Source organism: Prinia subflava, chromosome 12 (genome assembly GCF_021018805.1).
Source record: "Prinia subflava isolate CZ2003 ecotype Zambia chromosome 12, Cam_Psub_1.2, whole genome shotgun sequence".
Classification (NCBI taxonomy): domain Eukaryota; kingdom Metazoa; phylum Chordata; class Aves; order Passeriformes; family Cisticolidae; genus Prinia; species Prinia subflava.
The window spans coordinates 22126671-22139919 of record NC_086258.1 but is presented as its reverse complement, the minus strand read 5'-3'; the positions used below and the strand labels follow the sequence as shown (position 1 = coordinate 22139919).

At 58.2% G+C, this 13249-nt stretch overlaps 1 protein-coding gene across 4 annotated transcripts in view; it reads right to left on the bottom strand.

Moving 5' to 3' along the window:
- Positions 1-3347: 3347 nt before the first annotated feature.
- PIK3R5 (phosphoinositide-3-kinase regulatory subunit 5) overlaps positions 3348-13249 on the bottom strand; it is a 43263-nt gene continuing 33361 nt past the window's right edge. For 3 of the 4 annotated variants that reach the window (XM_063409587.1, XM_063409586.1, XM_063409588.1), the window contains 11 exons: positions 13079-13162; positions 11741-12500; positions 11517-11667; positions 11280-11405; positions 10968-11093; positions 10109-10202; positions 8830-8906; positions 8204-8297; positions 6851-6933; positions 6552-6664; positions 3348-5934 (listed from right to left, as the gene is read on the bottom strand). In XM_063409587.1, coding sequence (XP_063265657.1) covers positions 5793-5934; positions 6552-6664; positions 6851-6933; positions 8204-8297; positions 8830-8906; positions 10109-10202; positions 10968-11093; positions 11280-11405; positions 11517-11667; positions 11741-12500; positions 13079-13162 — 1850 coding nt within the window. In that variant the 3' untranslated portion in view covers positions 3348-5792. The remainder of the gene's footprint in view (positions 5935-6551; positions 6665-6850; positions 6934-8203; positions 8298-8829; positions 8907-10108; positions 10203-10967; positions 11094-11279; positions 11406-11516; positions 11668-11740; positions 12501-13078; positions 13163-13249) is intronic. The other variant, XM_063409589.1, reaches the window with a different exon arrangement.

Below are 13249 nucleotides of genomic sequence, written 5' to 3'. Positions count from 1 at the left end.
ATATGGAAATGAGCGCTGCTCGCTGTGGGATGCGGGGCAGGGTGGGATGAGCTGGAGCCCTGTGTGCCCCTCGTGCAAGCCCCAGGCTCTGCTGGGCACAGTGCCCAGGGCAGCCCCAGCACAGTGCCAACCTCTCCAGCCAGCGACTGCCACCGCCAGAGCTGTCCCCTCCTGTGGCCAGGGCCGCGCTGGATCACACCCTCGCCCCACCTGGTACCTAAGTGGGGTCTGAGGCGCCGAGCTTTGCTGGAGGAACGGGGAAGAAGGGGAGGGTTGGGGGAGAAAATCCTTCCGGAGGGAGCGTGGGAACTGCAGCTGACGCTGCATCACTTCCCATGTCTTTTGCACGAGGAAAAGCCTGAGGTACGGCTCCGTACCTGGCCTCAGGTTTAAAAATAACCTCCTTCCTTCCTGAGCGGGACAGACGGGCAGGAGGAGGCAGCTCAGGCTGTCAGCGTCCCTGGCCGTCAATTCCCTCTCGCTGCGCTGGTGCCAAGTCCTGCATCCCCTTCCCCAGCCCCGCCCGGAGCCGCCCCGCGGGCAGGAAGGCTCCGGGAACAGCAGCAGCAATGAAAACATCCTCGTTTTCCCCAGCCTGTGCTCATCCTCGGGCGCTCCCGTCCGTGAAGGACGCGGACACGGCACGGGCACACACGGGACGCTGTCTGTCCCTGCCGGGGTCACGAACAGCGCCTTCAGGAGCCCAGCTGAACGTCCGGGGCGCCACTGCTCTGTAGTCCATTGTCCCGTGTCTGTCCCCCTGTCCTGACGCCACCTCTGTCTGTCCCTCCTCAGCAGGAGTTTCCCAGCCTGCAGGAGCAGTGGCATGGGCAGGACGTGCCACGCTCTCCTGTTTTCCATGCAAATTCCAGAGGGAAGAGGGCGCTGCCAGGACAGGGGTGAGGCTCACGCTTTGCGTGGGACGGGAGGGGTGGCCGGGGCCCCACGGCCACTCCGTGCCGGGTGTGCTCCTGCTTTGCTGCACCTGCCAGGGCCGGGGTCTCTCCCTGCCCCCGGATATTCGCCCTCCTCCCCTCCCAGCTGGTCACTGCAGCCCCAAGCCTTCACCATCCCCTGTTTTGCCCCAGAACTGGACCCTGTCTCCCTGCACAGAGAGGGGGGAGGCCAGAGAGCTCCCTCGGACACTGCCCATAGCACACACCCCCTCACTGCCACCAACTTCGGCATCCCAACCCAAAATCCATTTCACTCCAGGGTCCTGCTGGGAGCCTTTAGCCTCACCCCACCCCTTCCCCTGCTGCCTTTTCCATCTCTGTCACAGCACCATTAACCCTCCTCCTACCGTGGGGCCACATTTCCTCGTGGCAGCCCATAGAAGGGGGAGGAAGAGGTTGGTTCCCCGTTTTTTCTGATGTCATTAAACACCAAAGCACAGCTGACAGAAACCCTCAGAGCAGCATAGGGAACTGCCGAATCTCCCAGATAACATCAGCTCCTGGCCACAGAGAGAGGAAGAGCCAGGTATGACTGTGCTCACACAAAGCTGCCAGTCAGAAGACTCAGAAAAAAAAAAGGGAAGAACCAAACTGAAGCAGAGAAAGAACCTCTTGTGTGACTGGCCAGGGACAAACCAGCTCTTTGTCCCTGTGAACGCTGTGCTCTGGAATTTACAGGTATTTTGGAGCCCTGCCTGGTCACTTCTGTGCATGGGTGGGGTGCAGAGAGGTTTTGAAGCAGTGGGAATCTTCCTCACATGGAAAAACTCTGTCTCCTAAAGTGATCTCCTGATAGTCTGGCGGCTGGAGAGCTCAGAGCCCCTTGCAGGGCCTAAAGAGGCTCCAGAAAAGCTGGAGAGGGACTGGGGACAAGAGATGGAGGGACAGGACGCAGGGAATGGCTTCCACTGCCAGAGGGCAGGGCTGGATGGGATATTGGGCAGGAATTGTTCCCTGGGAGGGTGGAGAGGGGCTGAGATGGAATTCTCACAGCAGCTGTGGCTGCCCCTGGATCCCTGGCAGTGTCCAAGGCCAGGTTGGACACTGGGGCTTGGAGCACTCGGGACAGTGGGAGGTGTCCCTGCCATGGCAGGGGTGGCACTGGGTGCGCTGTGAGGTCCCTTCCAACCCAAACCATTCTGGGATTCAATGAAACCGAGAAAGCTCACCTGAAGCACTAATGCCAGAGGGGGTTCCCTGCCCGGAGAGGACCCTGCTGCCCAGGAAGGGGCTGTCCTGCCATGGCAGCAGCCACAGCTCTCTCTGCTCCACAGCTCCCACTGCCACCTGAACCCGTGCCACAGTGGCAGCTCCTCAACACGGTCACACCACTGTGACACCCACACGGGGCTGGCTCCCTCCTGCTGCTCACACTCCGGCCCTCAGAGCCCGTGGTAGCCCCCTCAGTTGGCACCAGCCTCCCCAGGGCTGTCGCAGTGCCAAGGGGGCAGTGGCCATGCCCGGGTGGCAGTGGCTGTGCCCGGGTGGCAGTGGCCGGCAGAGCCGGGACTGTTTCTCCTCCTCCTCCTTTGACGTTCTCTTCCTATTTCGGGCCCTGCCCCGCACCCTCCCGGCAGGGGAGCTCGGGACAGCTCCCTCCTGCCCCGGCTGCTCTTCAGGGGTGCTTTGCTTTTCCCGCTTTAATTTTCCGTCCCTCCGGGGCTGCCTCAATAACGAAGCCCCGCGGCAGCCAGGGGTCTGAAGGGAGCAGAGGGGTTTGGCCAAAGCCAACGGAGCTGTCCGAGCCCCACTCCCACCCCGCAGGGAAACTGGCCCTGGCAGAGGGCCAAACCCAGCCCCGGGTGATTTCCTTACACGATGGAAGGAACAGGTCATAAACCAAACACTTTTGATGCTGCGGCTCTATTTTCTACCCTGGCCTTCAGCCCAGTTCTATTTTTAGCCCAGCTCCAGCAAATATAGAAGGTGAGGGGATCTGGGGAGAGGGAAAGCCAAGCTGACAGCTTGGTGGCATTGAAGCTGCCTTTTTCATTTCTCTAAACTGAGTCATCTCCAACCCTTCTTATTTTTTTTGTCTTGAAAAAAAAATCGTATTAAGGAGATAAAAAGACGATCGTAATAAACCATGGAGTGTTCAAGTCTGAGCAGCATCTCAGGATGTCCTGTGAGGGTGGAAAATAGAATTTATTTGATAAAGATTGTGGAGTTTCTACCTGCAGGTTAATCCCAGGTTACCCACATGTGAGCAGGAGACTTTGGAGCACCTGAAGGAAAAATCCCGGTGCTGTGGTGGGTGCTGGAACTGTCTCATGCCAGTGAATCCCTGAGCCTTCTCCTGCTTCCAGGTCAGCTCCTCTGGGGAGATTTGGAGACTCCTCCCATGCTTCCCACCCACCCAGGAGTTCCTTGACCCAATTACTGCTCCTGTACTGGAAATAAATCAACTTTTAATATTTTACAATTACTTTAAAAGTTCTCTGCACAGTATTTTACAGATCAGCTCAGACTTTACACAGATTTGCTGAGGCTACACAAATGTACAACGATAACCCCAAAGAGCCGTGGAATTCTTTCATTTCCAGAAAGCATCAGAGGTCAAAACCTTGGCCACGATTATGAGTCCCTGGAGTTTGTGCTTGGTTTTCTCTATGGGAGGGAAATTCACTTCTGCAGGATTGTTGTAGGGCCAAATGAACCCAGAGGGATTTATGTCCTGGCACGATTTAGCCACAGATACCAAGACCCCAAAGAGCAGTGTTTGACAGGATAAGGTGCTGTTTTAAAGCCCTGAACAAAAACAACCACCCGCCAAATTCCAGCCCCACTGGAGAGAACACACCACAAACCTGTTTGGGGAAGGAAAAGTCAGTGACAAAACCTTTTCCAAGTGCATGGAAAGAGCCACTAAAATCTGATTCTGATCCCTTGAGCCTATTTGGCTTAAAATAGTGATGGAGAGGAGTGCCCAGGCATGAGGAGGGGACAGCCCAGCAGGGTCTGGCACTGCCAGGGGGTCCCTGCCAAGGACAGGACTGCTCCAGGCACTGGGAGAAGCTGGGTGCTCCTGGAGCCAGTGTGAGGCCAGGGAAGCTGGATCTTTGCTGGGAGAACAACCTGGCTCTGCTCTGGGGTGGGGCCAGGGCTTCTGCTCATGACCAAGGGATGCTTCACCCTCCCGAGGGGCTTTCCTTGGATCCCCAGGGCAGCACCAGCCTGGGGTGGGTGATTCAAGCAGGAGGGGGAAGCACAGAGGCCTCAGGAGTGCGGGCACATCTCCGATGTCCTCATCTCTGGCCCTGGCAGGAGCTGCACCCGGAGCTGCTGAGGACACCAGGGAGCACCTTGGGGACCACGGTGTTCACCCCTGGGCCCAGGCCAAGCTGTCCCCAGCCATGGGCCAGTGGGAGCAGAAGGTGTCCAGCAGCCAGCTCAGCCAGAAGAAGAGCCAGGGGCACAGGAGGGACCCCCAACACCCCAGCACGGATGAGGGAATCCAGCACACCAACCTCACCTCACTCCTCTGACACACCTGAAGCCCCCAGGAGCTCTGGCCCTTTCCCCGGCAGACTGAGCCTCAAGTGACACTGCTGCTGTGCCACCAGCCCTTGGGGACAGTGCTGAGAGCTCACCAGGTCCTGTTTCCCAGAGGATCAAGGGACTCCATGGACTGACCCCACTGTGGCTGAGCCCTGCAGCCCCCAGCAGGGCCAGGGTCCCTTCCAGACACACCCAGGGAACACAGAACCTGGGGATCAAGCTCCTTTGGGCCTGCAGCAGGCAATGAGCTCTTGTGCTGCTAACACCAGTACAATCCCCAAAAACCACCCAGAAACAGCCTGAGGCTTTTCCAGTCTTATTGCTTTGCTCATAGGGTCAAATTACCCCTAAGTATCCTCAAATATTGCACCGTTCTGTACTCACAGCCTTGCAGAGAGGGAAGAGGTTGGAATGTTTGTGGGGGGGAGGATCTCCAATCCTGCTGTCACTTGCAGGTGTCACTCAGGTTTGGTGCAGGGTCCTTCTCCAGCAAGTGTGACCCTGCAGGTGGGCCTAAGGCAACCCTGGAGCTTTCCCCAGTGCCTCCCTGCCTGATGGGAGTCCAGCACCTACTGAGCCTTCAGCCCTGGGCTGGCTCTGGCACACAGTGCTGGGAGCAGGATGCAAGACCAGGGATTACAGCTCAGTGCTGGAATCCTGCAGGGATTGGGAATTGCCTCTCCTGGTTGCACAGGAAATACACGGATCCACCAGCAGCTGTCCTTGCCCTAAGATGGCCTATTGCACTCAGTTCCCTGGGACACAGCTGCAGGATCCCTGCTCTGCTTCCCTACAGGACACTCGACCTCCACAAGAGAAGGAAAGCCTTGGGAAACCTGTCCCTATCCCAAAAAACTGTCCAGAGCATCGTCAACCTGTCACAGGTGAAAGACCACCAGGACATGGGTAGGTATTTCACCAATACAATGGGATCTGTAATTCCCATGCACTGACGGACACCTGGCACCCCTGAGCCAAGGACGTTCCTTTTCCCAAACATCCCCCCATGAGCTCACCCCCATATCCCACTTGCACCATCTTCTGGCAGGGAATATCCCTGTCCTTGCCCTGCCCTCCCACCCAGGTGTTGGCATCTGCTGATCCACAGGGAGATATCCAGGAACCACCTTCCCCTCCTTGCTGGGAACCCCAGAGCACAAGGATCCCCTGTCCCGAGGAGGGGCCGAGCCTGGAGCAGGAGCAGCTCAGCCACCACACGGACACCACAGCGACTCTGCAGCTGCAGGAGCTCTTGGCCAAGCAGGGCTGGTGTCCTCCTCCTTCTCCTGAGCCTGGATTGATGTGGGATGGAGTCTGGTCCGGAGGGACACAGCTCCTCTACGGCAGTGCCCCACTGAAAGTGGCAATGGGCAAACACAGCAGGGAGTGGAACTCGGAGGGGCCCTGCGGGGGCACAGGGGACCCTCTTGGTGCCAAGGGGTCACTGTCCCTGGGCTTGTAGCACACGGAGATCTCACACCTGGGGAGACACAAGGAACAACCACTGAGTGAGGTGTGGGCTGAGAACTGCCAGGGGCAGCGGGAACGGGCCTGCAAACCCAGCGGGAATGGGAACGGGAACGGGCCTGCAAACCCAGTGGGAATGGGAACGGGAATGGGAGCGGGAATGGGAACGGGAACGGGCCTGCAAACCCAGCAGGAATGGGAATGGGAATGGGAACGGGCCTGCAAACCCAGCGGGAATGGGAACGGGAATGGGAACGGGCCTGCAAACCCAGCGGGAATGGGAATGGGAATGGGCCTGCAAACCCAGCGGGAACGGGAACGGGAACGGGAACGGGCCTGCAAACCCAGCGGGAATGGGAACGGGAATGGGAACGGGAATGGGAACCCAGCAGGAATGGGAACGGGAATGGGAACGGGCCTGCAAACCCAGCGGGAATGGGAATGGGCCTGCAAACCCAGCGGGAATGGGAATGGGACTGCAAATCCAGTGGGAATGGGGCTGCAAATCCAGTGGGAATGGGGCTGCAACCACAGCGGGAATGGGGCTGCAAGCCCAGCACCCCTTTCCCATGCACAGCTCAGGGACAGCTCAGGATGCCCCATCCCAGGAGCTCTGGCTGCAGTTCCCACCTGGTTACACTCTGCAGGATCTTCTGCTCATCCTGGTCCAGGCACACGGCAAAGGAGGACTGGACCCCGATGATCTGGACCTTGTCCACTTTGATCTGGGACACGCTGATCTGCTGAGAGGAAAGGCTGGAGTGAGGGAGCTGCTGCCCTCAGCCATTCCCTGGGCTGGGCAGGGCAGCTGGGGGCAGGACTGGGGGCAGCAGCCAAGCGATCTCCCAAGGAGCTGCTCTCTCCAGCCCTGCTCCCCTCCCAGGCCAACCTCATCTCCCCAAATGTAAAAGCTCCAGGATTAGAGTTACCTGATTGAAACTTTTCTTGGATTTGGAGTTCTGCCTCTTGACCACCTCAGTCATGGTTAAGTTGAGACATTCTGTCTTCGAGGCTGCAACAGAAGGAAACTGCCATGACCTGGGGCTCTGCTGCGAGCCCAAGTGGTCCTTGCAACTCTCAAAGCACACCAGAGCTGGAGCTCCAGCAGGATCCCACTACTGGGGGAATGCAGTGCAGTCCCAGCTTTCCTCTCCTCCTGCTAAATGTGCTCTGTAATTCCAGCTGCTTTCTAAACACAGCAGGAAGGAACACTGAACCACCCTGGGCTGCAAACAGGAGAAGCACTGCCCATCAGCGTGAGGAAAGCCTAACTCTCCCCGCGTTGCCTCTCCTGAGCCCACTTGGAGAGGCCTCTTGGTGCCTGGAATTACAGTGACATCCTGTGGTCAAACTGCTGAACGGGAAAAGCAACGGAGCCAAGGGGATCCCATTCCTCTTGGAGACGTTTCTCCCCAGAGAGGAGCTGAGGGCACCTCTGATGCAAACCCTGAACTAGAGCATGAACAACCAACTCTACATTTACAGGGGGTGAGAAAGCCATTCCTGATGTTTTTCTCCCAGGATTGGCTGCATGACTCCATGGATGAGGAGGCACAGGAGGGACAGTGCGGAGCTCCACGGAGCATGCAGGGATGTCTCCAGTTCGGTACAACCACCTTTCCCCTGATTATGCTGCTGACAAACACCTGCCAGGCACCAGGCACAAGGAAAAAGCACCTAAACGCCCTCAGTCTCCTCAGAACTGGATGTGTCTGATGGCAAACAAACCAAATACATGCACGGACCATGAGCTTTGGAGCTTTTAAAAGGCTCAAAGCTTGATTAATTGGAAACCTGATTAGAAAAAAGGCTTCTGAGGCCAAGGCAGGTGGCTGGGAGCTGTGTCTGAGCGGCAGCAGCAGCTCAGGAAGGGCGTGCTGAGAGATGCATGTGAGGCAGGGCTGCTATGGATGCAGGACAGGCACCTGGCCCTTGGTCCTGCTTAATCTGAAGAGTTTTACCTGTTGCTTCTCCTTGCTAAATAAGCGTTGTTCTGGAAAGCATCACTCTCCAGTGGCCATCCTGGGGTTTGGAGCCATCCCAGCCCCATCCCCAGTGGATGTTTTGGGACAGTGGGACAGGACATGTCCCTTGTCCCTGATGTGGTGCTGAGGATCGGCACACACCTAAGGACTATAGCACAGCTGAGGGAACATCAGGCACCTCCCTCGTGTTTCCTGCATCCTCACCTCTCTCATTTGCTCCAGCCAGGAGATCCACTCTGTTCCCTCGCTCCCCCAGTGCCTCCCACCCTTCTCTGGGCATGGGACCCCTGTACCCACCGAGCTCCTCGTGCCTCCTGCAGGCCTTGCTGAGGTTGACGGAGGTGCAGACCTTCTCCACATCATTCCAGTGACTCCTGCCACTGGCAGCTGTCTGCAGGGACCAGCCAGAGCCCAGGGGAGAGAAGCACACAACCATTCAGCTTGGAAAAGACCTTTAAGGTCGATTCCAACCCGAAATCTAACCCTGCCAAGTCCTTAAGCACCAACCCTGCATCTTTTAATCATCCCCATTGATGATGACTCCATCACTGCCCCAGGCAGCTGTGCCAGGGCTGGAAAACCCTTTTGGTGAAGAAATATTCTCTCACATCCAATCTAAACTTCCTGTGGTGCAGCTCAAGGCCGTTCCCTCTCCTCCTGTCCCTGTTCCCTGGGAGCAGAGCTCAACCCTGCCCCAGCTGTCCCCTCCTGTCAGGAGTTGTGCAGAACCAGAAGTTCCCCCTGAGCCTCCTTTTCTCCAGGCTGAGTCCTTTTCCCAGGTCCCTTAGCTGCTCCTGGAGCTCCATTCCCTTTCCCAGCTCTGTTCCCTTCCCTGGACAGGCTCCAGCCCCTCAGTGTCCTTGCCATGAGTATCCCAGAGCTGTCCCCAGCACTGGAGGTGCCCCAGCAGTGCCAGCACAGACCTTGCTGTATGCAATCTGTAGTGTCAGTGGGATTGCTTCCCTGTCTCCATCTATTCCCAGCCTTTTGCTGCCTGGACCTGCAGGAAACAAGGAGCAAATGTCACACAGGGGCTTTTTATCCCCAGCCCTCCCTGGCTGCTGATACAGCAGCACACCCAGGAGCTGCAGGAAGGGGAAAAGGGCTTGGTGAGCACAGCTGTGGGGCAAAAGGGCAAAAAAACAGAAAAGGTGGCTTAAAAGCTGCAGAAAGCAAAGAATGCAGAGAGGAATTACAACCCAAAACCACCTTGCAGAACTGAAAGTGGCTCTGGCTGAGCTGGTGCAGAGGGGTCAGAGCTCCAGGGAAAACACAGAGCAATAAAGGCCACAGGGCTCTTCCTGGTCCTGTTCCTTCGGGCAGATTTCTGCCCACATTAAACCAGCCCTGAAACACTGGGCCTGACACTTTCTAACTGTTCTTCCCCCCGCCCCCCGGTAATTTTTTGCAGCTGTGAAGCAGTGCCAGACAAGCCAAGGGGGAAACATTGGATTCAGCACCAGTGGTTTTATGAGCTGGAGGGAAGAGCTCTTTGCCCAAGCCTGATTTTGGGGGAGAAGGGTGGGAACACATCATAGGGGAGTATTTTATGGCCTCTGCTTCAAAGGACAAGTGCAGCTCACACCAAAGCCCTTGGTTAAAGCCATGAAGAAGGTGTTCAGGTGCAGTATTGGGGGCTGGCCATGAGGTGTCTGTGTGAGCTGCACTTCACCAGAGCATCCCATCCCGAGAGGAACTGCAGCCAGATGTTCCTGCCACTGCTTCTGCTCTCCTAATATCACTAATGTTATAAATTCAGAACATTAAACACAAAAAAATACACGCAGAAGGCTCCAAGCACACACACACACCTGGCTTTGCCCAGTAAAATAAGGAGATGAAAAGAGGGATTTTATCAATGCTGCTTTTGGACAAAGCACAAAGAAAAAGCAGTAAAAAGAAAACATAAAGAGCTGCAGTATTTGGCAGGTGCTGATGAGAGGAAGGAAATGGGCTTGGAGATGTTTTATTGTAAATCCACTCTAGAGTTAAGAGCAGCACAAACAATCAGGCATTGCCATGGTTTCACTCCCAGAGGGAATACAAACTGGGATGTTTCTCTCCCAAACCAGTGAAGAGCTCTCTGGATCCTGGCTCAGCCACCTCCTGCAGCTGAGGCTCCCCCAGCCCCTCCTTCCCCTCCCTCACAGCCCCGCTTTCAGATCCCCAGGGCAGGCAGGGGATGCAGAAGCAGCTACAGACCTGAGGCCTTGATGGCCCTTGTGGCTGCTGAGTGCCCCAGCTCCAGCGAGTGGATGAAGACCTCGGTCCTCTTCTCCCCCCCGATGAAGGTCAGCTGCCAGAGGGACAAGGGAGGATGTGGGGGTGAGGGGACACAGCCTGGCCAGGCAGCCTTCACCCCTCTCAGTCCTTAGGAAATGGGGCAGTTTGGGAAAATCCTTCCCTGTTTTCAAAGCACCTTTCAGCAGCTGCTTGGGGTGGCACCTGCCTTGAACTGGACTTCAGACTGAACAGATCCCCCAAACAACACAAACCTCTCATTTTCACCTAAAAATCTACTCATACTGGAAAAATAAATCCCACAATGAGGCAACAGCAGGGTCTGGGAATTGGTTTGGGAGCACAAATCCTATGCAGCTCTGCACACCAAGCCCTGCTGCAGCTGGTCCCCAGCCACAGCCCCAAAGCAGGGTTTGCAGCCCCAAATTCAACCTTCCCCAGGACACCTGCCCCAGGCACACAGTGGGGTGTAGAAAACTCACCCCATGGAGGGGTTGATTTGGGAAGCAGAGCTCTGGAGAGATTCCAGTGATGTGGAAAACCAGGCAGCACTGTCAGGCACTGCTTTGTGCCATGGAGACAGGTACTGGGGTGGAAAACTGCTTGTGGGATTTCACAGTCTGGGCAGGAGCTGCTCGCAGTCCTGAGCCAGGAGCATCAGCCAGGGCACCACGGACAGCCAGGGGACGAAGAGCTGTGCCTTAGAAGCAAGTGGTGGCTGTGCCACAGCCCCCGTGCTTCACAGGCAGCTCCTGATCGCTGGCACAGGCAGAGCCACCCCTCTTTTCCCTCGCCAGGCTGGGCTGAGCCTCGTGCCCACCTCGGTCTGGTAGAGCTGCAGCAGCACGGGGCGCGTGGCGAAGCGGCAGTAGTAGAGGATCATGTCTGCCAGGATGGGCAGCTGCTCCTGCGAGTCCTCCTGGGGCTCAGCCTCGGGCTTGGCACACTAGGGTGGCAGAATGGGTCAGAAACGTGATGGGGTAGGTGGCACCTCCAGTCACAACTGCCCACCCGCTGGGGACAGAAACCTCCTGCATTCCATGTCCATGTGGCACAGCAGAAGATTCTCCAAAGAGCTGCCCCGTTCCCTGGGGAAGGGGCACCCCCCGCCCTGCCCGTGGCATGCACGCACCTGGCACAGGACGTCCATGGGCAGGTTCATCAGCCCCAGGACGTTGCGCTCGTACCAGGGGTCCAGCAGGCCGATGTAGTGGGAGATGTCGTTGGTGCTGCCCTCCATCCCAGCCAGGGAGGGGTCCTGGAACCGGACACCAGGGTCACCCCGAGGGTCCCCTCAGCCTGCCCCACCTCACACAGCACCCCCGGGCGGAGCAGAGCCATGCTGACCCCGCGGGGAGGGGACACCCACCTGCACCCGGGGCGGGGGGTCCCCCAGGGACGGCGAGGGGTGGTGATGCATCTGCGGGGTGGATGGAGCCACGCAGCTCCTCTTCACGGGGACGTAGAAAAACAGCAGCCTGAAGTACCGTGTCAGCGAGGGGCAGGAGCTCTCCTTGAGCCTGGGGAGGTGGAGAGAGCTGAGCGGAGCGTCCCGGCAGGGCGGGCACTGTGGCCACCCGCGGCGCGGCTCACCTGAGGTCGCTGTAGGCGCGGGCCACCTTGCCCGAGATGCGGTCCGAGCCGAACACCACCACGCGCAGCGTGCCCACCTTGGCGTCCTCGTCGCAGCTGAGGCAGGGGCGGCGGGGAAGCCCGAGGGGCCGCGGGGCGAGCGGGGCGGGCCCGCGCTGGCCCGGGCCGTGCTGCGGCAGCGAGAGCGCGCGGCGGGAGCGCGCGGGGACGCGCGGCTGCGCTGGGGACGCGCACAAGCTCTCGGCGCGCCGCAGCGACAGCGCCAGCGGGCACGGCCCCGCGCAGTCCCGCAGCTCCCGGCGCAGCACCAGCTGCTGGCTCTTGCTCTTGAACAGTTTGTAGAGCCTGTTGGTCAGAGACTGCCGGTGCTTGGGGGGCGGCCTGTCCGCCCGCAGATCCAGCCTGCCCGCCGTGTCCAGGGAGCTCTCGTCGCTGTCCTCAGCGTAGCCGCTGTCCATGCAGTCCTTCAGGCTGGACACGAAAGACTTCAGGGACTTCCTGGAGACCACCGTCAGCTCCGAGATGGACTCCTTGGAGGAGGAGAAGAGGGACACCCGCGAGGGCCTGGAGCCCTCCTCAGACAGCACGGAGTACACAGAGTCACTGGAGATGGCACACAGCGGGGACAGCAGCGAGTCCTGCTCAGGGGAGCCACCGTCAGTCTCCACATCCTCCTCCTCTTCCTCATCCTCCTCCTCGTTCTCTGAGGCCAGGGGCTCAGCAATGCTGCACTCCTTACTGAGGACATCATTGAGGATGTCTGAAAGCAACCAGAGGGAGAAGGTGTCTGCCATGGGCTCCAGTACAGCCACTGCGAACGCAGTGACCCCACACACCACTGTCACTCCTCATGGCCAAAGCTCTCCTCCATCCTGATGTCAAGCAAAGAGCTGGAAACCTCCCCAGTGTTTTTAGATTTCCACAAAAAGCTCAGTTGCAACACAAAGAAAATCGTGTTTCTCTCCTCCAGGTTCTGGCTGGGCTCTCAAAGGGCAACCCCCAGTTGGGCTTTTGCTTTCCTTCCCACCCAGCTTTCACCACATCCTCACGTCTGATCCAGGTTTAACTGGAGAGCAGGAGCAAAGCCAAGTCTTTCGCTGATCAAACCCCACCATGACCCGCCCTGCCTCCCTGTCAGGGCTGCACTGCAAAGCCTGGGCCAGAGCTCTGCTCCCGCATGCTGGGGTTAGCACGGCAGGAACACAGGGCCTTCCCAAGAACAGACAAGGTCCTTCCAGGAATGGGGAAGCTGGAGGCATCAGCTCAGCACAAGGGGAACCTTCGACTTCTTCAAAGCTGCTGGGCCCGGCCAAGAGCTCGGCCAAGCCCCTGACTCACCAAAATTGTCCTGGTCCCAGCTGTAGGTGTAGCAGCGGGCAGGCGGGAGGGGGATGGGCTGCAGCTTGCAGGGCTGGGCCTCACCTGGGGAGAGAGGAGGGACAGCAGCTGGTTTGCAGGGTCCCCCAGTGCCACCCCCACAGGCCTGCGAGGTGCCACCCACCCCTGCAC